The sequence below is a fragment of the Muscardinus avellanarius genome (assembly GCF_963383645.1).
Source record: "Muscardinus avellanarius genome assembly, chromosome: 7".
In the NCBI taxonomy this organism is placed as follows: Eukaryota; Metazoa; Chordata; class Mammalia; order Rodentia; family Gliridae; genus Muscardinus; species Muscardinus avellanarius.
In genome coordinates, this window is record NC_137793.1 from 107,798,309 (window position 1) to 107,819,080 (window position 20,772).

The 20,772-nt window shown below is 50.9% G+C and overlaps 1 protein-coding gene across 7 annotated transcripts in view; it reads left to right on the forward strand.

The window, feature by feature from the left end:
• ABL2 (ABL proto-oncogene 2, non-receptor tyrosine kinase) overlaps positions 1-8,000 on the forward strand; it is a gene marked incomplete at both ends in the record, with an annotated part of 95,595 nt that extends 87,595 nt beyond the window's left edge. For 4 of the 7 annotated variants that reach the window (XM_080698374.1, XM_080698376.1, XM_080698375.1 and 1 more), the window contains 7 exons: positions 269-446; positions 873-1,057; positions 3,180-3,332; positions 4,648-4,737; positions 5,799-5,972; positions 6,292-6,525; positions 6,835-8,000. In XM_080698374.1, the coding sequence (XP_080554500.1) occupies positions 269-446; positions 873-1,057; positions 3,180-3,332; positions 4,648-4,737; positions 5,799-5,972; positions 6,292-6,525; positions 6,835-8,000 (2,180 nt within the window). Of the gene's footprint in view, positions 1-268; positions 447-872; positions 1,058-3,179; positions 3,333-4,647; positions 4,738-5,798; positions 5,973-6,291 lie in introns of all 7 variants that reach the window. The other 3 variants (XM_080698372.1, XM_080698373.1, XM_080698378.1) reach the window with 1 other exon arrangement.
• Between the last annotated feature and the right edge of the window lie 12,772 nt (positions 8,001-20,772).

Genomic DNA, 20,772 nt, shown 5'->3' on the forward strand with positions numbered 1-20,772 from the left:
TACTGGGGATGGAACCCAGGGGCGTTCTACCTCTGAGCTATACCCCAGCCCAATTTTTTATTCTTGATTTTGAAACAAGGTGTCATTACGTTGCCAAGGGCTTTGCTAATTAGCTGAGGCCTGCGCCACCACACCCAGCTGACTTTTGCTGTGTTAATTTCAGAGAAAGTGGTAGCAAGGGGGAAGATGATTGTTGAAATAGACCTAAAATATGTCAAGTCATTCTTGGCCGAGGCATTGGTAAGACAAGCCCTGTCTGCATCTCCAGGCGTGTGCACCCTGGAACCTCCCTTCTACATCGTGACCGAGTACATGCCGTACGGAAACCTGCTGGATTACCTCCGTGAGTGCAGCCGGGAGGAGGTGACTGCGGTCGTCCTGCTCTACATGGCCACGCAGATCTCCTCTGCCATGGAGTACTTGGAGAGGAAGAACTTCATCCACAGGTGGGCGGGGAGGGGCTCCGGGCGCTTCTGGCGCGGGGCTGCCAGTAAGCCCGCGCACTCCACCAAGTACTCCTGAGAGGCAGGTGCTGGCCCTGCTCTGCTCGGCACTGTCCAAGGGCCTTCTGCTCCATCTAGTGGCTGGATTTTAAAATGGCATCTGGCTTAGAAAAAGTCGAGGCCTCTGTTTGTTGCTCACTCCTGAAATCTCTCAGTGCACTTATAAAAGAGAAACCCGGCCTGTAAAGCCCTCTTGAGCTGGCACCGCAGAGCTGCCCGGCGAGTGCGCCACACGGGCCAAGCGAGGGCTATCTGCAGCCTGTCATAAAGCACTGCTCTCCTGTTTGTGCGTAGAAAGAGCCCCAAAGAGCATTTATGGTCATTTTTGTCGCCGTGTGAGTGGAATCACAGAAGGTCTCTTTCCCACAGAGACCTTGCAGCACGTAACTGCCTTGTGGGGGAAAACCACGTGGTGAAAGTGGCTGACTTTGGCTTGAGTCGACTGATGACGGGAGACACCTACACTGCTCACGCTGGAGCCAAATTTCCTATCAAGTGGACAGCGCCAGAGAGCCTGGCCTACAATACCTTCTCAATTAAATCGGATGTCTGGGGTAAGGTTGGAAGAGACGTTTTCCTGTATGCATTGTTTGATTTATTAATGATCTTAACATTTTAGAGCTCTTTTACATGATGTTTAAAAAAGATGCTGCACCTGGGCATGTGTCCCATGCCTGTGGTCCGAGCTACTTGGCAGGTAGTGTGAGGGTAGCTTGAGCCCAGGAGTTCAAGGCCAGCCTGGGCAGCACAGGCAGACCCGTGTCCAAACAAGCACAACAGCCCAGGCCTTCAGGGCAGCCTGCGCTCGGACACGTGCACCCCCCGACCCCCAGCACCTGCTTGCCACAGAAGGCGGCTGCTCATGTCCACAGTGCCGAGCTTCAGAACGTTTCTCAAGGAAGCATGAGGAGGTTTCCTCTAGCATTCCTCCTTGTAACAAATCTGCTTCTACTGCCCTGAGAAGCAGAGTGACTTAGTAGAGGCATTTCTTCTTTCTACTGTGAGTCTTATTTATTTACGTATTTATTTTTATTTTTTATTTTTTGCAATACTGGGAATGGAACCCAGGTGCATTCTACCTCTGAGCTACAGCCCCAGCCCTATTTTTTATTCTTTTATTTATATAAATGTGTGTGTGTGTGTGTGTGTGTGAACACACATATATACACACACACATACATACATATATATGGTGCTTGGGATGGAACCCAGGGGCCTTCTACCTATGGGCTACACTCCTAGACCTATTTTATATTTTATTTGGGAACAGGGTCTCACTAAGTTGCTGAGAGCCTCACTGAGTAGCTGAGGCTGGCTTTGAACCTGCACGATCCTCCTGTCTCAGCCTCCCAAGTGCGGGGATTACAAGCGTGCGCCCCCACATGCAGCTTATTCTTTTATTTTTGAATCAGGGTCTCACTGAGTTGCAAAGGACCTCAGTAAGTAACTGAGCCTGGCCGCGAACCACGATCCTCCTGTCTCAGCCTCCTGAATGCTGGGATTAGAAGCGTGTGCCACTATGCCCGGCTATTTAAAAAAAAAAAAAAACCTGATTAGTTTTTTCTTTTATTTCTCTGATATTAGCTGACTTTAAAATCATGGAATTTATTTAAATAGATCAAAGAATGTTCTACAGATAGTTGAATTATGCCACAGACTTCCTATATGGTCATAGTTTATTATATCTATCGTACTAAAGGAAACATATAAAAAGTGGAAAATTTAAAGATAACTGTCTTGAGATTTTGTGCAGGATTCCTGTGGCAGACATTTTAGACTTATCTTAGTAATGCTATAAGAATTGGCAAAAGTAGGTTGGGCGTGGTGGTGCACACTTGTAATCCCAGCATTCTGGAGGCTGAGACCAGAGGATTGTGGTTCGCAGACAGCCTCAGCAACTTAGTGAGGCCCCTGTAACTTAGTGAGATCCTGTTTCAAAATAAAATATAAAATAGGGCTGGGAGTGTAGCCCGGAGGTAGAAAGCCTCTGGGTTCCAACCCCAATACCACACACACACACACACACACACACACACACACACACACACACAAAATAGGCCAGGGTGTGTAACTTGGAGGTTGAATGCCCCTGGGTTCTATTCCCAGATCCGCAAAAAAAAAAAAAAAAAAAAAGAAGTGGCAAAAGGATATATTAATGCTCCTGTAACACTGGGTGATTTGGGCCCAAATTTTTAAAAAGAAGTTACCTAGCTGGGTGTGGTGGCGCACTCTTGTAATCTCCGTGCTTGGGAGGCTGAGACAGGAGGATCGCACAGGTTCAAAGCCAGCCTCAGCTACTTAGTGAGGCTCTCAGCAACTTAGTGAGACCCTGTTTCCAAATAAAATATAAATAGGTCTGGGAGAATAGCCTGGAGGTAGAAAAGCCCCTGGGTTCCATCCCCAGTACCACCAAAAAAAGAAAAATAAAAAAAAAAAGTTACCTAAGGACATAAAAAGTGACTTAGAGGCTGAGACCAGAGGATCGCGGTTCATGGGCAGCCTCAGCTACTTAGTGAGGTCCTCCGCAACTTAGACCCTGTTTCAAAATAAAGAATAAAAAACAGAGCAGGAGGTGTAGCTTGGCGAATTCCCCTGGGTTCCATCCTCAGACCCATAATAAAAGAGAAAGTGATTCCGAAGAAATATTAAGCTCCTCCCCTTTCATCCTTTTCACAGCTTTTGGGGTACTGTTGTGGGAAATTGCTACATACGGAATGTCACCATATCCAGGAATCGACCTGTCTCAGGTCTATGATCTACTGGAAAAAGGATATCGAATGGAGCAGCCTGAGGGATGCCCCCCAAAGGTTTATGAACTTATGAGAGCATGTGAGTACTTTTGCACGCTTTAGTCTTGAAGCCAGCGATCAGGGTCTGAATGAAACTAGAAACATTTCGTCTCAGTGGTTGGGTCGAATTTGGCTTCGTGGCTTCTTCTTCTTTTTTATTTTTTTTTTTTGGCACTGGGGTTCCTGGAAGCCCTTCTACCTCCGGGCTACACTCCCAGACCTATTTTTTTTTTTTTTTTTAATTTGGAAACAGGGTCTCCTAAGCCAGCGCGATCCTCCTGTCTCCGCCTCCCGAGCGTGGGGATTACAAGCGTGCGCCGCCACGCCCGGCTTCGTGGCGTTTAAGCTCAGATGAGTCAGTTTGTTATTGCTTGACTAGCTGGCAGAGCGTAGGATTCCATTAGTGGAATCCTAAGAACAGTTGTTTGTGGCCCAGATATTGACCCAATTTCTCAAAAACGGTTGTTTATTTAATAAGAAAATAAGAAATTAGGTTTGCAGATTGAGGTCGGGCAGTGCTGCTTCGATGCTGGGGACTGGATCCAGGAGCATTCTGTCTCTCAGTTACACCTCCTGCCCTTTTTATTTTTTGTTTGTAAACAGGGTCTCTCTGGGTTGCCGAGGCTATCCTCAAGCCTGCGATCCTCCTTTCTTAGCCTCCCAAGTACTGAGGTCATAGGCTTGTGCCATCATGCCCTGCTGGAACATAAGTCTTTATATTATTTTTTCATCGAGCTAGGGTGTTCCCCATTGCCCTTTGTCAAATGTGAACTCTAAGCTTCTCTTTTCTGATACTCTGTTAAATTTCTAAATATGTACACTTGATACTCTCTAAAGTTAAGCTGAGTTCGAAGGTAGGTTTCTACTGGAAGAAAACTTGACTTTTTTTCTTTGGTTGGTACTGGGGATTGAACCTAGAAGCATTCTACTTTCAAGCTACACCCCCAACCCAATTTTATTTCTTACTTGGAAACAGAGTTTTACTAGGTTGATGAGTCTCACTACTTGCTGAGACTGTCCTCAAATCTGTGAGCCTCCTATCTCAGCCTCTCAGGTACAGGGGTAAACAGGTGTATGCCACAGCACCTGGCCAAACTTGCTATTTTTAAAATTCTTTCCCACCCTATCATTCTTATAGTAGAGGGAATAGGAGGGTGTCTGAATAGAAGGACCACCCTGGAGGTGGGTTCTTGCACCTCTGAGCCTAGGTCTGAGGAGCGGCCGCATCACTACGTAGTGAGCACGCATCAGGCCAACAGGCCCACATTTTGATGACGCACGAGCCACATGATCTGGTGCGGCACTAGATCCAGAATTCTGGAAAGGAGTTTGTAATGTTCTCTTCTGTCGTGCAGGCTGGAAATGGAGCCCTGCTGACAGGCCTTCTTTTGCTGAAACACATCAAGCTTTCGAAACCATGTTCCATGACTCTAGCATTTCCGAAGGTGAGAATTCAGTGAACTTACTGTTGGAAGCCAGTTATGGATGGGGTGATGTGATGGTGACTGTATTTCAAAGGCATTGAACTCTTAGAGTTTGTGACGGTTTCAAGACACTGAGCTAACATTTAGCCTTTATCGTGTGTGTGTGTGTGTGTGTGTGTGTGTGTGTGTGTGTTCAATTTTATCTTGTTTCTGTCTCATTTAATATTAAAATTACATTTTAATTAGAAATTATTTTATTCTCTCATAAGAAAAATCAATGAGTTTGGTAGTTCTTACATGTCAACCTTTATAATAGAGGAAAAAGAAGCTGAAAAAGTGAATAGAATATATCTCAACTCTCTGAACTACATCTACCAAGGCAGGACCAAGTCAACAGTGGGAGGTGGAGGTAGGAGAAGTGCAGATTCCAGCAGCTTAGCAAGACCCTGTTTAAAAAACAAAGGGGCAGCCGGGCCTGGTGGCGCACACTTGTAATCCCCGCACCTGGGAGGATCGGGCAGGTTCCAAGCCTGTTTCCAAATAGAAAATATAAAATAGGTCTGGGAGTGTAGCCCGGAGGTAGAAGGTTCCATGCCTAGTACCGCCAACCCCCCCCAAAAAAAAAAACTAACAACAACAAAAAAAAACACACAAAGGGGCTGTGTGTATATGTAGCTCCGATGTAGAATGCTCTGGGTTCCATCTCCAGACCAACAAAACTAAAAACAGCCTAAATTGCCATTAGCTGAACAGATGAAGTTTGGTATATTTCACACCTTGTAACACTAGACAGCTGAGAGGAGCCCGCCATGTGCAACTTGTGACTCCACAGATCCACTGTTGAGCTGAAGAAGCCAGAGAAAGAGTGGGCGCAGCAGCCTGTGTCCGTTAGCTCATGAGCTGTGGGCGGCTGTGTACCCACTGGTCTAGAGCCCCGCAGCCTCCCACGCACCGCACACCACCAGGTGCATTTATATACCTCGGCACCCTGTCCTCCTCCTCTACCTCAGTTGTCTTCCTTTTCCGAAAAGAAAACTTCTTTCTTTGTCATAAAATGGTTCATGGTCCGCTCGTCTTCGCAGAGGTGGCTGAGGAGCTGGGGAGGGCCGCCTCCTCCTCGTCTGTTGTTCCGTACCTGCCCCGGTTACCGCTCCTCCCGTCCAAGACGCGGACGCTGAAGAAGCAGGTGGAGAACAAGGAAAACGTGGACGGGGCGCAGGACGCCACGGAGGGCCTTGCTTCCAGCTCAGCGCCAGGTGAGGGTCACGGGGACGCCTTGGGGTGCGACGCTTTTGGGCCCGCTCTGTGCCCCTCTTCCCTGAGGACAGCGTGGCGTCTGTCCTGCCGCTCTGGTCCTTGGCCCTGCGTCACTCGCGCCAGCAGCCCTGGCCTGCTCCACCTCCTCAGCCCCGCGCCCTCGTCCTTAGAGCAGGCTGAACACTGAGGTATAGCCAGCAGGCTGCTCCCGCCACCTGCACCCACCCACGTTTAGAACCTAGATGCAGCAGCTCTTCCGTGACCCCGCCCCGTCCGGGCCTCCGTCCTCCACGTCATTGGCCGGCCCTCCCTCCTCAGGGTTCATCAGAAGCGCACGGGCTTGCAGCGGCTCCCCAGCACTGCCTCGGAAGCAGAGAGACAAGTCGCCCAGCAGCCTCCTGGACGATGCCAAGGAGACGTGCTTCACCAGGGACAGGAAGGGCGGCTTCTTCAGCTCCTTCATGAAGAAGAGAAATGCGCCCACACCCCCCAAGCGCAGCAGCTCCTTCCGAGAAATGGAGAATCAGCCCCAGAAGAAATACGAACTCACGGGTAACTTCTCATCTGTTGCTTCTCTACAGCATGCTGATGGGTTCTCTTTCACTCCTGCCCAGCAAGAGGCGAATATGGTGCCACCCAAGTGCTGTGGGGGGAGCTTTGCTCAGAGGACCCTCTGTAATGACGACGGTGGTGGGGGAGGGGGCAGTGGCGCTGCTGGGGGCGGGTGGTCTGGCATCACAGGCTTCTTTACACCTCGCTTAATCAAAAAGACACTGGGCTTACGAGCAGGTAAACCCACGGCCAGTGATGGCACTTCCAAGCCTTTTCCACGGTCCAACTCTACATCTTCCATGTCCTCAGGGCTTCCAGAGCAGGATAGGATGGCAATGACCCTTCCCAGGAACTGCCAGAGGCCCAGACTCCAGCTGGAAAGGACAGTGTCCACCTCTTCTCAGCCAGAGGAGAATGTGGACAGGGCCAATGACATGCCTCCCAAAAAGTCAGAGGAAGGTGCTGCTCCAACCAGGGAGAGACCAAAAGCCAAACTGCTGTCCAGAGGAGCCGCGGCTCCTCTGAGAGCCCCCTCTGGGGACCCAGCCATTGCAGAGAAGGACTCTCCCGGGGTGGGGGTGGCTGGAGTGGCAGCTGCCCCCAAGGGCAAGGAGAGGGATGGGGGGGCACGACTGGGGGTGGCCGGAGTCCCAGAGGACGCGGAGCAGCCAGGCTGGGCTTCCCCAGCCAAGGTTGCAGCCATCCTCCCGACCACTCACAACCACAAAGTGCCAGTTCTTATCTCCCCCACTCTGAAACACACTCCAGCTGACGTGCAGCTCATCGGCACAGACTCTCAGGGCAATAAGTTCAAGCTCTTGTCAGAGCATCAGGTCGCGTCCTCTGGAGACAAGGACCGACCCCGGCGGGTGAAACCAAAGTGTGCCCCGCCCCCGCCGCCAGTGCTCAGGCTCCTGCATCCGTCCCCGTGCTCGGACCCCGCGGACGAGCCAGCCGCAGCGCAGCCCCTGCCCGAAGCCCAGGAAGGAGGGAAGAGGGCTGCCCCGGGGGCAGCGCCCCCCAGCGGAAAAGCCGGGAGGCCGGCCGTGCCCCCACCCCAAGTGCCTCCGCCCGCACCTTCCGTCTCGCCGGCCAAGATGGCCAACGGCACAGCAGGTACTAAAGTGGCTCTGAGGAAAACCAAGCAGGTGGCTGAGAAGATCTCTGCAGACAAAATCAGCAAAGAGGCCCTGCTGGAGTGTGCTGACCTCTTGTCCAGCGCGATCGCGGAGCCCGTGCCCAACAGCCAGCTGGTGGACACCGGGCACCAGCTGCTCGACTACTGCTCTGGCTACGTGGACTGCATCCCTCAGACGCGCAACAAGTTCGCCTTCCGCGAGGCGGTGAGCAGGCTGGAGCTCAGCCTGCAGGAGCTGCAGGGGGCGTCCACGGCCGCCGGCGCGCCGGGGCCCAGCCCGGTCCTCAGCCACCTGCTGGCGTGCGTGCAGGAGATCAGCGACGTGGTGCAGAGGTAGCCACTGCCCGGCCAGCGGGAGCACGCGCGCGATGCCGAGGGCGTGGGGAGGGACTTCTTTTCCTGTGTTCTTGTTCAAAACATGAAAGACTGATGCTTGAGTGTGTTGATGTGAAGTACCTCAGAGCCCTGAGTTCTCACGTTTACAGGTTCATCTCATAAAATAACAAAAGGCAGAACATAAGTATAGGAAGAGGTAAATTAAGGGAGGGACAAGGTTGGAAACTGTATTTGAAAATCAGGGAACACGCGTATGTCATGAAGACAGACGGCCCGTCCCTTCCTGGAAGGGCGCGGGGTGCTGGCCGGGCCGCTCTTGGTCATTCCACAACGAGGGGCCTTGGCCCGGGGCTCCTGCAGGTACTGAGGGGGCCTGTGCCCCAGGTCACATATGCAGAGTCGGAAAGGGAATGGAGAATGTACCAAGAAGTTTGTCCCAGGCTGTTGGAAGCAGCTGTTAGCCACCGCTGCTGTAGTCAGCTTCAGCCAGGTGGCACGCGCGGAGCTGGGAGGTGCTGCCGTCCGTGCTCCCGCCCCGCTCCCCACGGTTATCAGCTGGCACAGGAAGTAAAGACACCGAGACGTTTAGTCAGGAGATGGAAACCCCTCCTGAAGGCTCGTGTGGATTAGCAGTCCCTTCTCCCAGCCTGCTGTACAGTTTCCTAATGGACCAGGACTTCGTGCTTGCGAGTAGCTGTCTGTAGGTCCCCAGGAACCAGGTCTCCCTCCAGGAACCCCTGTGCCCCTGGCTGGAAGGCCGTCTTCCTTTCTTCCTGGCAGCGCTCGGGGCTTGACCAACATTGACATGGACGTGGTGGTCACTGCAGGTGCCCTCGGGGGAAGCCTTTTCTCACATAGTGGCCCGCACGACATACTGGCCGAGGACTGTATGTCTTTATCAGTGAAAATGCCAAGGAGACTGACCTGTCTGAAAACCCTGGCCAGGCTCACAGGCCCGTGGCCGCGAAACCGGTGGGCCGTGGCGCTGTCTCTCTGTACCTGTTACCTCCGCAGCCCTCGGCCGCCTGGTAGACAGTGGGGAATCTGTCCATCCTTCATGCTGTCCCGCCTCGCCCGCTCTCCTGGATGCTGTCCTCCCTCACACCCGCCCTGCCCTCACTGTGCCTGTCCATCTTTCATGGTGGGAACAGTATTTATTTATTTTGTCATTTCACCTCTACTCTAGGGGCAAAATTGAAGGAGGAGGCCACTTTCAAGGAGCACCAATTAGACCCTGTTAACCTAACGATGTAACCCTTAAATATTTTTTGCCCTTGAAAAATAGGCCTTTCCCTTCTTTACCCAGTTATAATTAAGGAAACGAACTAGGATGGCGTGGGACCGAATCGTATGGGTTAAGTGTTATTTATGTTCTTGGTATCAGGTCTAATTCCCAGTTACTACTTCATTCTTTTTTTAAGAAGCTTTATGAATGCTCTCCCTCCATGTATTCTCCAAAGTGAACCCAATACAAAAAAATTTGTTTTTCTCCCAAAGGAATATTAGCCTAGGAAGGTAGGAATTCAGCACTGAGCGGGGAGTGTTCTTCCTGGCCCGTCATGATGCACTGTCAGCCGCCCCAGCTCTTGCTCTGTAAGCGAGGTAGCAGCGGTGCACGCCCTGGGGGGAGTTTTCAGGAGTGCAGGGCTGCCCTTGGAGCCTCCCTGGAACTCCTCAGCGCAGCGTCCATGCGTTTAGTTGTTCATTCTCTCCTTTGCTGAGTGGCAGGTGCAAGTGGAAGCTGCCGAGCTTCTTTCTATTAATTGGGCCCAAACACTACAGGGGAAGCTACATTTTAGAGTTTGGCATGGGAAGCCGGGCGTGGTGGCGCACGCTTGTTATCCCAGAATTTGGGAGGCTAAGACAGGAGGATCTGGGTTCACAGACAGCCTCAGCTACTTAGTGAGGCCCTTTGCAACTCAGTGAGACCTTGTTTCAAAATAAATTTAAAAAAACAGGCCCGAGGGTATAGCTCGGAGGTAGAATGCCCCTGGGTTTTATCCCCAGTACCATTAAAAAAAAAAAGTTTGGCATGGTGGTGCATGCCTGTAATCCCAGTACTTGGGAAGCTAAGACAGGAGGATTGTAGGATTGGAGACAGCCTCAGAAAATAGTGAGGCTCTCATCAACCTATCAAGACCCTGTTTCAAAACAACAAATAAAAAGGGCTGGGGGTATAGCTTGGAGGTAGAATGCCCCTGGGTTTAATCCTCGGTATCATATGCCCACAAAAAAATGAATAAGATTTTTTTGGCAGTATTGGGGATGGAACCCAGGGGCATTCTGTCTCCAAGCTACACCCCCAGCCCTACTGTGTTGTAAAGGGCCTCGCTCTAAGTAGCTGAGGCTGTCTGCTAATCCAGATCCTCCTGTCTCAGCCTCCCAAGACTGGGATTACAAGCATGCGCCATCATGCCCGGCTTAGATTTTAACTTTTTTTTTCTTTCTGGGTGGTACTAGGGTTCCTGGAAGCCCTTCTACCTCCGGGCTACACTCCCAGACCTATTTTATACTTTTCTATTTTTGGAAACAGGGTCTCCTAAGCCAGCAGGGCTGGCTTCGAACCAGCGCAATCCTCCTGTCTCCACCTCCCAAGCGCGGGGATTACAAGCATGCGCTACTACATCTGGCAGATTTTAGCATTTTTGACCAAGTAAGAAGTTTAGTTTTCGTTAGGAGAAGAAACCTTGAATTTAACACTGCTGCTCCGAAGGAGGCCCAGGTTAAGAGAAGGATTAGCAGGGTGGGGAGTCCAGGGCGTCCTGGCGGGGGCTGGGAAAGCCTTGTCAGGGTGCTTCCCAGGCTGAAGCTGCGCCCGTGCCCTGCAGTCAGGAGAGAACGTGGCTTAGAACCAGTTGTCCACATTCTTCCTTCTGCCCCTAGTCATGTTATGAACTTGAAGTCGCTTTAGCAGTTAGCCTTTAAAGGTAAGGAGGGAAAGCTACTTAGAATATTATTATGCTGCTTCCTAAGTTTACCCCTGTCACTGAGCTGTAAGTTAAGGGATTATAATTGTTTTCAGGGTTTGTTTTTTTTTTTTTTTTTTTTTAACAAGGGCTCTACTTTTCTCTTAAGAGTTCTGAAAATAAGCCTTGGATAAACACTACTGCGTGCATATCAGCTCCCTGGCTTTCTCACTGAAGAACAGTTATAGGCTGGTGGGTGGGGCTGTGTCTTACTCAGGGGCAGCACCGACTTCTGTCTTCCATACAGTGGGTGCTCAATCAATGCGCAGAGGGGATGGACCTTTCTCAGCACTGTCACGAGTAGCATTAACGCTTGTGGCACAGCCCACCACGCGGTGCTTGAACTGTGTGACTTCAGGGGCGCGGGCTCAGGATTCAGATTAGAGTCGCATTGTCAGCTTGCTATAAAATATGATTTAGGTTTTGCCTTTTTCTACTTAAGAGGACTTAAAGATTTGAATCAAAGGCAGAGAAACAGCTTCCAGATGTACTTTAATTTTACTCTTAAAGCAGATAACGAGAAAAGGCCCTTGTACGACGTGCTGACAAGTTTCTAAAGTGGCTGACTCATGCTCCGTGTCTCTAAATGTGTATGTATGTACACGTGTGTAAGTGTATGTATGTGGCATACACATATGTTTCCTCTCATATACAGGTAATATAATTTTAGTTTGGATTTTCTACATTTTGCTGGTGTGTGTGTGTGTGTGTGTGTGTGTGTGTGTGTGTGTGTTTGTTACCAGGGACTGAACCCGGGGATATTTTACCTCTGAACTACATCCCCAGCCCTGTTTTATTTTGAAGCAGGGTCTCACTAAGTTGCTGAGAGCCTCACTAAGCAGCTGAGGCTGGGTGAGAACCTGTACGATCCTCCTGTCTCAGCCTCCCAAGTACTGGGATTACAAACGTGCGCCACCACGCCTGGCTGCTCCACAATCCTTTTAAAAGTTTCTAATTGTGAGACAGAGTCTTCCCTTGGTTGCCTGGGATGGCCCTGACCTAAGATCTTCCTGCCTCAGCCTCCCAAACACTGGGATAGCTGGTGTGTACCACTATACTCGGCTAGATTACCCAACTTAAGATGCAGTGTTTCAGCCTAGAACCCCAGTACTTGGGAGGCCTGAGATGGGAGGATCACAGGTTCAAGGTCAGCACACAGTAGCTTGGCAAGACCCTGTTCCGAAATGAAAAAATAGGGCTGAAGGTGTAGCTCAGAAGTAGGGCGCCCTTGGGTTCAATTCCTAACTCCACACACCTAGAAAAAAGATTTTCTTTTTTTTAAAAATAAATGTAGTGTTTTGTGTTCGTTACATCTTTATGCAAAATACTCTCTTAAAAGGTATTGTGTAAAATTAAAATGTTCACATATTCCTACAGATTCCTACCATAACTTTCAGAGATACAGCCTTAAAAAGTGTTGGCCCCCTCCCAAAAATGTGCTTTGCATGTATTCTTACAGTGAGTTGAGCTTGGTGACGGCATGAGCTCTGTTACGCAAGAAGTTTACTCACTGTTTTTCTAGTGAGCTCTATGCGGAGAGGTCACGATAGTGGACGTCCTTTCCCAGGTGCATCTTAAGGTTCAAATTAGAGATTTTCTTACATTTCAATTGAAAGTTGACTAGTTAAAATAGTTTCCAGTTAATTAAATAGGCAGCCTTTGCTAAGGCACAGCCCATATTTGTTTAACAAAATCACGGAGCTTTTGCTTTTAAAGGATGCATTGTAGATAGTGGTTTAGAGCTCAGGGTCTAAAGTCTAGAGGGCACGTCATTTAACCTTCCTGAGCCTCAGTTTCCTTTATCATAAAACAGGGATAATAATAACTACCTCAGGGTTGTTTTAAGGATTAAATGAGCTAAAGCTTGTAAGATACTTAGCTCAAGTGCCTGCCGCACAGTGAGCGCTCCACAGATGTTAGCTACTATTGTTACTAACACCTAACCTAGGAACCTACAACAGAATCCCCTAGGCTTTATACATATATATAGGAAAAGCTGAGGAGCTAGCCCCAGTCCAGACCGCAGTTCCCCGTGGGGTGAGGTCTCAGCCAGTGTGTTCCCTAAGAATCTCTCCAGGTGTTCCGGAACCCAACACTCTGGAAACTGAGGCCAGAGGAGAGGGCGGTGAGGGCCTCGCCGTCACTCAGCGCCGCCAGCCACAGGGCTGTGGCTCGCGCGGGCCTTCTGGCTTCTGGTTGTGCACCATCCCTGCCCCGCTGCCCCGTGACGCTCCGAGTGCTCAGACAATCGGCCCACGCGGTGCTGCACTGTAGAGCGCGTCCTCCCGGGCCTCGGGCGAGGGGCTCGCCGGGCAGGTGACAGCAGCGCCAGCAGGACGTTCAGAAGACCCAGTAATAGAGCAGATGTAGGGGTCGCTCCTCTGGACCGACCACACAGCAGCGCAGCGGTCTGCACTTTGTCGTAAAGGAGTACCAACTGAAGTTAAAAAACTACTCCTACATTCCTTTTTATTAAAAATATATTGTTCAGTATCATTTAATGACCGAGATAATGTATATGAAAGCACTTTGAGAAAGTTTCAAATGTAATATAACTATGAAGTTGTATTATGAATGTCTGTGTAGAAGAAAAAAGTTGATTAGATGCTGATTGACCTAAAGGCTTTTACCTGTGGGGGACCCCAAACAGCAGCTGTCTGGAGAACCACCTCTGTAATTTATCACATTTATAAATACAAAACTACTAAGTGACCATGCGCAGGCGTAGCAAGTGTGAGGTCAAGCTGTAGTTGAGGGCACTAGGGACCAACTCTTTGGCTGAATTCTGATCTGTAAACGTAGTAAAGCGTACCCAGCTCGGGGTCCAGAAGCCCCTCGGGGACCTCCCCCCGCCCCATCCTCTCCCTGACCTGCGCTTCCCTGCTGTCGCTCAGGCCTTGGCCATGTCTCCAGGGGGGCTGAGGGGAACTTGGATGGCCGGGGACCCGTGCACTTAGGTTACTTTTCAGACTCCCTGCCACTTAGAAAAACAGTGACATTTATCACCATTATCCTTTTTTTCCCAAGAAGACTAGGTAAACTGAATTGACCTCTTTTTATAAAATACTCCCGCTAGCTGCAGCGGCGGCTGCTTCTCGTCCCAGCCTCCCCCGCTCCTTCCCGTTTTTGCTATGACGTCTGTCACTGCCAGGCTGTGCCCTACAGGAACTCACGGGGGCACACAGCGTTCTCTGTGTTTGTTCCTGCTGCTCCTGGGCTCTGTTGTCGTCTTGCTGGCATTCACTCGCCCACCTGGCGCAGGCGCCTCTGCTTCAGTGCCTGGCACACAGTCCTCTTCCTGTAGCCAGGGCCCCAGGCTCCGCCCTCCATGTGTCTAACTTAATGTTTGTTGAGGCAGCAGCCTGGCTCCTTTGAAACCACCTGCTTCCCTGGGTGCCTTGCACAGGCCTGTAATCCCAATACTTGGGAGGCTGGGACAGGAGGATCGGAGGTTCGAGGCCAGTATGTCATACCCTGTTTCAAAATACAAAATGAAAGCTAGGCGTGGTGGCGCACACTTATAATCCCAGTTACTTGGGAGGCTGGGACAGGAAGATCACAGGTTCGTGGCCAGCCTCTGCAACTTGGTGAGACCCTCTGCAACTTATTAAGACCCTGCTTCAGAATAAAAGGCTAAAATACGGCTGAAGTGTAGCTCAGTGGTAGAATGCCCCTGGGTTCCATCCCCAGTACCACAATATAAAAAAGAAGGAAACAGCTGGAGCTGTGACTTAGCTCCCCAGTATTATTAAGAAAAAGGAAAGTGCCTGCTTCAGTTTGGAGACAGGCAGATCAAGGATGCTGTACCCTCCCTGTGACAGCCCTGGGCAACTGCTGCCAGCTGTAATCTTACTAGTAGAGAGGCAAGCTCTGAAGTGGTTCTGAAACTCTCCCACTAAGAATAGGGTACCTACCTTGGCCAGAGCTCAAGTTTCCCTGCTACTTAAAGATCGTGTGTGCGGCTGGCTTGGGGCAGTCCTGCTCCCGCGCTCCTGGGGAGCCCAGGGCCGCTCTCCAGGGCCCGCTGTCACACACGCGGAGGAGCTGCTCTGCGCCTGCTGCTTGCCAGGTGCGTGTTCTGTCCTGAGTGAGCACGAGGCTTGAGACTCTACCCTAGATCCAAAGGCCAAGAACCAGGAAAGGCTCTGCCTGTGTAAGGAGGGCACAGAGCCTGCGCTCGCCGGGGCCGGGAGGCTGCGGCGGTACCTCGAGTCCACGGCGACTGGCTCGGCGTGCAGACGTCACTGTAGAGACGTGTGCCTTCAGAGGGGGGTTATGAAGCTTGCAGGGGAGAAGACACCTGCCGGGCTGACTGTACTCGCTGTTGAACTAGGCAGGGTGGAAATGAGCTTGGGGTGCTCAGCCCGGCCAGTGAGCCCTGCGGGCGCTGTGCAAATGGTGCTTGCGGTATTTCTCTCCTTCCCATGTGAGCCGAGGGCAGGAGGCGCGCGGGGCCCTGCCCGCCCCAGCACACTCCTTGCTCCAGTGTACAACTAGAGGTGCAAAACTTGACCTTCCCTAGAAAAGCTGTCTCGCCTCCCCGTTGCTGAGTAGCCAAACACAATGGCAAAGGAAGGCAAAGGGTGCTGCGGGAGCGGCTCTTCAGCTGCAGACCAAAGGAGAAGACATGTTAATTGGAAGGCTGTGAGGGAGAGCAGATGTCCTGCCCTGGGGCACATCCTACCAGGGCAGGATTGTGCTTCCAAGCTGTGTTCTGGGGGATTCTTGGTGCATCATTGTCTTGAGTAGGTGCCAGGGTCCTACGTGCCACTCCAAGCTGCCGAGCTGTGCGCACAGAGCCTAAGGCCTCTGGACAGGCCCGTGACCACCAAGGGCGTGATGGCGGCGCGCTGCCAGACGTCGGCAAGCGCCACGGAAGCGCACGTGGGGAGTTTAATGGTTGGAACTTGCTTAGATTTGCTTCTAAGCCTCAGAATAGGAATTTTAAACCATGGTATCTAGGCACTATGAAATTACATATATGGGTACTTAATTTTCATCAGTAGGTAAGCCAAATCAATTCATTCTCGACCCAGAAGTTAATTGCAGGACACAGCCATGCCTTCGGGTCGCTGGGACTAAGTTCCAGGTACCGCTCTGAGCAGCACACCGTATGTCGTGCGTGCCGCCGGCGCCAAGAGGCAGTGCTGCTTCTCACAGGCGAGGGCTCAGGCCCGCCGCCTGCTGTCCCGACAGCCAGTTCTCACTGTGGCCACTTTGACTCCATCCTGAGGAGGGTTTTCTGAGCTCTTCAGAAACCACTTTGATCAGGCTGGCCGGCCTTCAGGGAAATGAGTGTCCAGAAACGGAAAAGAACCAGGAGCCTCCGCGCCTGTGGTGCTTGTCTTCGGGCGGATGTTGCGAGCCCTCAGGTCCCAGGCCTACGTGGAGGGTGCGGGGGGCTCTGGGGTGCCGCCGCAGGGCGGGGCGCCATGGCTCTCCTCTGGTGGCTGAGGCAATGACCCAGCTGGCGTGCTGCCCAGGAGCCGAGCCCTGCACCCGCGCTCCCCTCGTAGACCCCAACCTTTTCCTTCTTTGCAATCTGATTCTGTAACGACTATCAGTGGAGGAACCCCAATTTTGTGCTTGCTTGGCAAGAATAGGTTTGAACGTTTCATGGTGGCTGACCGAGCCTTGTCCTAAAACATGCGAATCCAGACTCTGAAAGTGTTTAATGTTTATACCAAAGGCTACGCTTTGCAGGGGTGCGGGGCGCAGGGGCGAGGGCTGGAGCGTCGGGCCGCACAGCACGCAGCAAGACAGTACGGGAGTGAACAAAACACTCGGTCACGGGCACACCGCCAGTGCTGTCAGGTGTCTGTTCTTTATTGTTATTGTATATATCTCCAGTTGTTATGTTTTTCTAATTTAATTCTCTTACTCTGTTGTCTGACTGTGAACTGCTAACAGTGTTAAACTTGATGTAAATAAACGATGCCCTTGCGAGGGAGCACTCTGCCTGACGTCTCGCCAGGTGAGCAAGGTGTGTTTTGTTCTAAATAAAGGTTGCAATATTTTATTGGCAAAGTAGGCTTGAGATTGAACTGGTTTTTCCCCCATGGTTTTAATTGACAAGGAATCTAAGTAGATTCTCTTTTTCCTTCCTTCCCTCCCTCCCTCCCTCCCTCCTTCCCTTCTTCCTTTCCTCTCCCCCTTCCTCCCTCCCTCTCTTCCACCTTCCATTAAATGTCTTTTTTCTTTTTTTAGGGGAAGGTACTGGGGATTTACCCCAGAGGCATTCTACCTGCGAGCTACATCCCCAGCCCATTTTATTCTTGTTTTGAAATAGGATCTGGAGCCGGGCGTGGTGGCGCAGGCTTGTCATCCCAGCATTTGGGTGGCCGAGACCTGAGGGTCACGGTTCACAGCCAGCCTCAGCTACTTAGAAACTCAGTGAGACCGTTTCAAATAAAGAATAAAAAATAGGGCGGGGGTGTAGCTCGGAGGCTGAATGCCCCTCGGTTCCACCCCCAGTACCACAAAAATAAAAATAAATAAAATTTAAAAATAGGATCTTGCTAGGTTGCTGAGAGTCTTACTACATTGCTGAAGCTATCCTTGTCCTTGTTAAGGCTGTCCTCAAACTGCGATCCTCCTGTCTCAGCCTCCCAAGTACTGTGATTACTGGTATGTGCCTCTATGTCCTCTAAAATAAATGTCTTTAAGGTAAAGAAACTGATTTTGGGGGGAGGTTACTGGGGATAGAACCACAGGGCATGAATCTCTGAGCTACAAACCCAGCCCTATTTTATTTATTTATTTATTTTATTTTGAAACAGGATCTAAGTTATAGAGGGCCTAAGTTGCTGAGGCTGGCCACAAACCTGTGATCCTCCTGTCTCAGCCTCCCGAATGCTGGGATTACAAGCATGCACCGCCACGCCCGGCTGCTGGGTTTTTTTTTTTTTTTAATTAACACAGATATACATATTTATGGAGCAGTGTCTAACACGTATGCCTTGGGTGATAAATCAGGGTACTTAGAATAGCCACGAACCGTTACTTTTTTTTTTTTTTTTGGTGGTACTAGGGATGGAACCCAGGGGCCTTCTACCTCCAGGCTACACTCCCAGACCATTTTATATTTTATTTGAAAACAGTCTTGCTAAGTTGCTGAGAGCCTCACTAAGTAGCTGAGGCTGGCTTTGAACCTGCGCGATCCTCCTGTCTCCGCCTCCCAGGCGCGGGGATCACAGCGTGCCCACCACGCCCGGCTGAGCTGTTACGTTTATGACCATGACTGAGAACATTCACAATCTGCTCTTCTGTTTTGTGGTACCAAGGAGTGAACCCAGGGGCCTTTTACCTCCAACCTTACACCCCAACCTTTTTTTGTTTTGAAATGCCCAGCTAATTGTGTGTGTGTGTGTGTGTGTGTTGCTAAGGATTGAACCTAGGGCCATTCTACCTCTACGCTATACCCCCAGCCCTATTTTTTGTTTTGTTTTTGGGGGTTGGTACCAAGGGCATTCTATATCTGAGCTACTTTCAGCCCTACTTTATTTTGAGTCTCCCTAGGTTGATGAGAGTTACAACTTGCTGAGGCTGTCCTTGAACTCAAAATTCTCCTGTGTCAGCCTCCCAAGTATTGGGATTACAGGCATGCCCAACATGGGTCGACTCTTGAAGAAGTGGCTTGGTTGTCAGAAACAGACACCAGGTAATAAAAGGTTTGGAACTTACGTTTCATCTCTCCCCTCCAGCGCCAGGGAGAACACTGGAGACTGACTTAATCACCAGTAGTGAGTAAACAACAAGTCTCTACACTTGAGGACGGGGCTCAGAGCGTCCAGGCTGAACACACGAAGGTGCTGGGAGTGCGGCCCAGGCTGGCCTGGCCGCGCGCTGTGTGTCTCTTCCATTTGGCTGTTGTATTCCTTATAAGACGGACAGCACTAGTGTTTCCCTGATTTCCGGGCAAATTTATAAACCTAAGGAAGGGGTTATGGGCACCCTCGATTTGTAGCCAAGGGACTAAGTGGGACAGTCTTACGGGACTAAGCCTTCAACCTGCGCTCACTCCAGGGACTTCGTGTGGGAACTCAGCTGCGGGACACCCGCTGGTATCCACAGGGAGCTGAGAATTGCTTGGTATGGAAGAGCCACACATTTGGAGTATGGAAAGGAAAAGGTTTTCTTAGCACACCCAGAGCTGTGTGTCCTGAGCACTTGAGGAAGACGAGCTCCTCAGACAGAGCCTTCTGGCAGCCCTGTGAGGTCGGTGTTTATGCTCAAATGGGAGCTAAAGTTAAAATGAGGTTAGAGCTTTCCTGGAGTCTCACGTGTTAAGTGGAAGCGCAGATCCAGCCCAGGCTACTGGAGAACGTGCTGTGTTCTGTTGCGTCTTTTTGTTCTCAAGGGGAGAGGTTCAGATCCTGTCTGTATTCATGACACCAAAACACGGGCCAGTCTAAAAGAATGTCAGTCATGTCTCAGACTGCCGGAGTGTGAGTGTGGAGCCGGGTGTGCATTAGGGTCGCGAAGTGGCCAGATGGCCTCCAGAGCTGATCCAGAGGGAGGACAGTGGCCAGCGCCGACGGCTGGCCCATCCTGTGCAGTTAGGACAAGGGGACTTTTGTTCCCTGAGTGATGTAAAAATAAGCTTTTCTCTTTTTCTCTGTGTGGTGTGTGTGTAGGTATGGGTGTTTGGGCACACATACTACTGAGGATTAAACCCAGGAGCATTCTACCTCCAAGCTACACCCAAGCCTGATTTTGTTTTTAATTTTTTTTTTTTTTTTTTTTTTTTGGTGGTACTGGGGTTCCTGGAAGCCCTTCTACCTCCGGGCTACACTCCCAGACCTATTTTATATTTTTTATTTAGAAACAGGGTCTCCTAAGCCAGCGCGCGCGGCTGGCTTCGAACCTGCGCGATCCTCCTGTCTCCGCCTCCCAAGCGCGGGGATTACAAGCGTGCGCCACCACGCCCGGCCATTGTTTTTAATTTTGACACAGGGTTTTGCCAAGTTGCCGAGGCTGGCCTCGAACCTGCCATCCACCTGTCTCAGCTTCCTTAGTACTGGGATTACAGGTGTGCACCTCCACATCTGGCTGAAACTAAGCTCCTTTAATTCACGCCTTTGCATATTTCTCCAGTACCTAATGCGACTCAGGGGTAGATGCTCTCTAACCATGAGGCAGTTACTTGAGCAACCAAGCATCAAATGGGAGAAGACACCGTGTCCAGACCTGAGGAAGAGCCAAGGAAGGGAAGCAGCGCGCAGGCCACCCTCACGCTGCGCTCCCCCAGGAAGCAGGGCGCGCAGCTCAGGGTGCAGCTGGTGTGGCCATCAGTGGCCGCTCCGAGAGTGAGCGGAGGCACTGGCAGGTCTGGCACCGGGCGCCAGCACCCACCTCCCGTCTCCACCAGTCCCCATCAAGGCCACCTGGGATTTGGATTTTGCTAAGTGAGCACAATTACTAGGTCTCGGTAAGAAAGTAAGCCAAGGACACTAGAAAATACAAAACTTTAATCTCTACATATCAAAGTCAACGAGGTCAAGGCCCCTCACTCTTGTGTGTGCGGTACCAGGAACTGAACCCATGTAGAGTGTGGAGCTGGGCGTGCATTAGGGTCGGGAAGTGGCCAGATGGTCTCCAGAGCTGATCCAGAGGGAGGACAGTGACCAGCACCGACGGCTGGCCCATCCTGTGCAGTTAGGACGAGGGGGCTTCCGATCCCTGAGTGATGTAAAAATAAGCTTTTCTCTTTTTCTCTGCGTGGTGTGAGTAGGTGTGTGTGCGCGCACGGTCTGCCTCTGAGTCAACCCTAACCCTTTGTATTCTTTGTTTTAAAACAGCATCTCA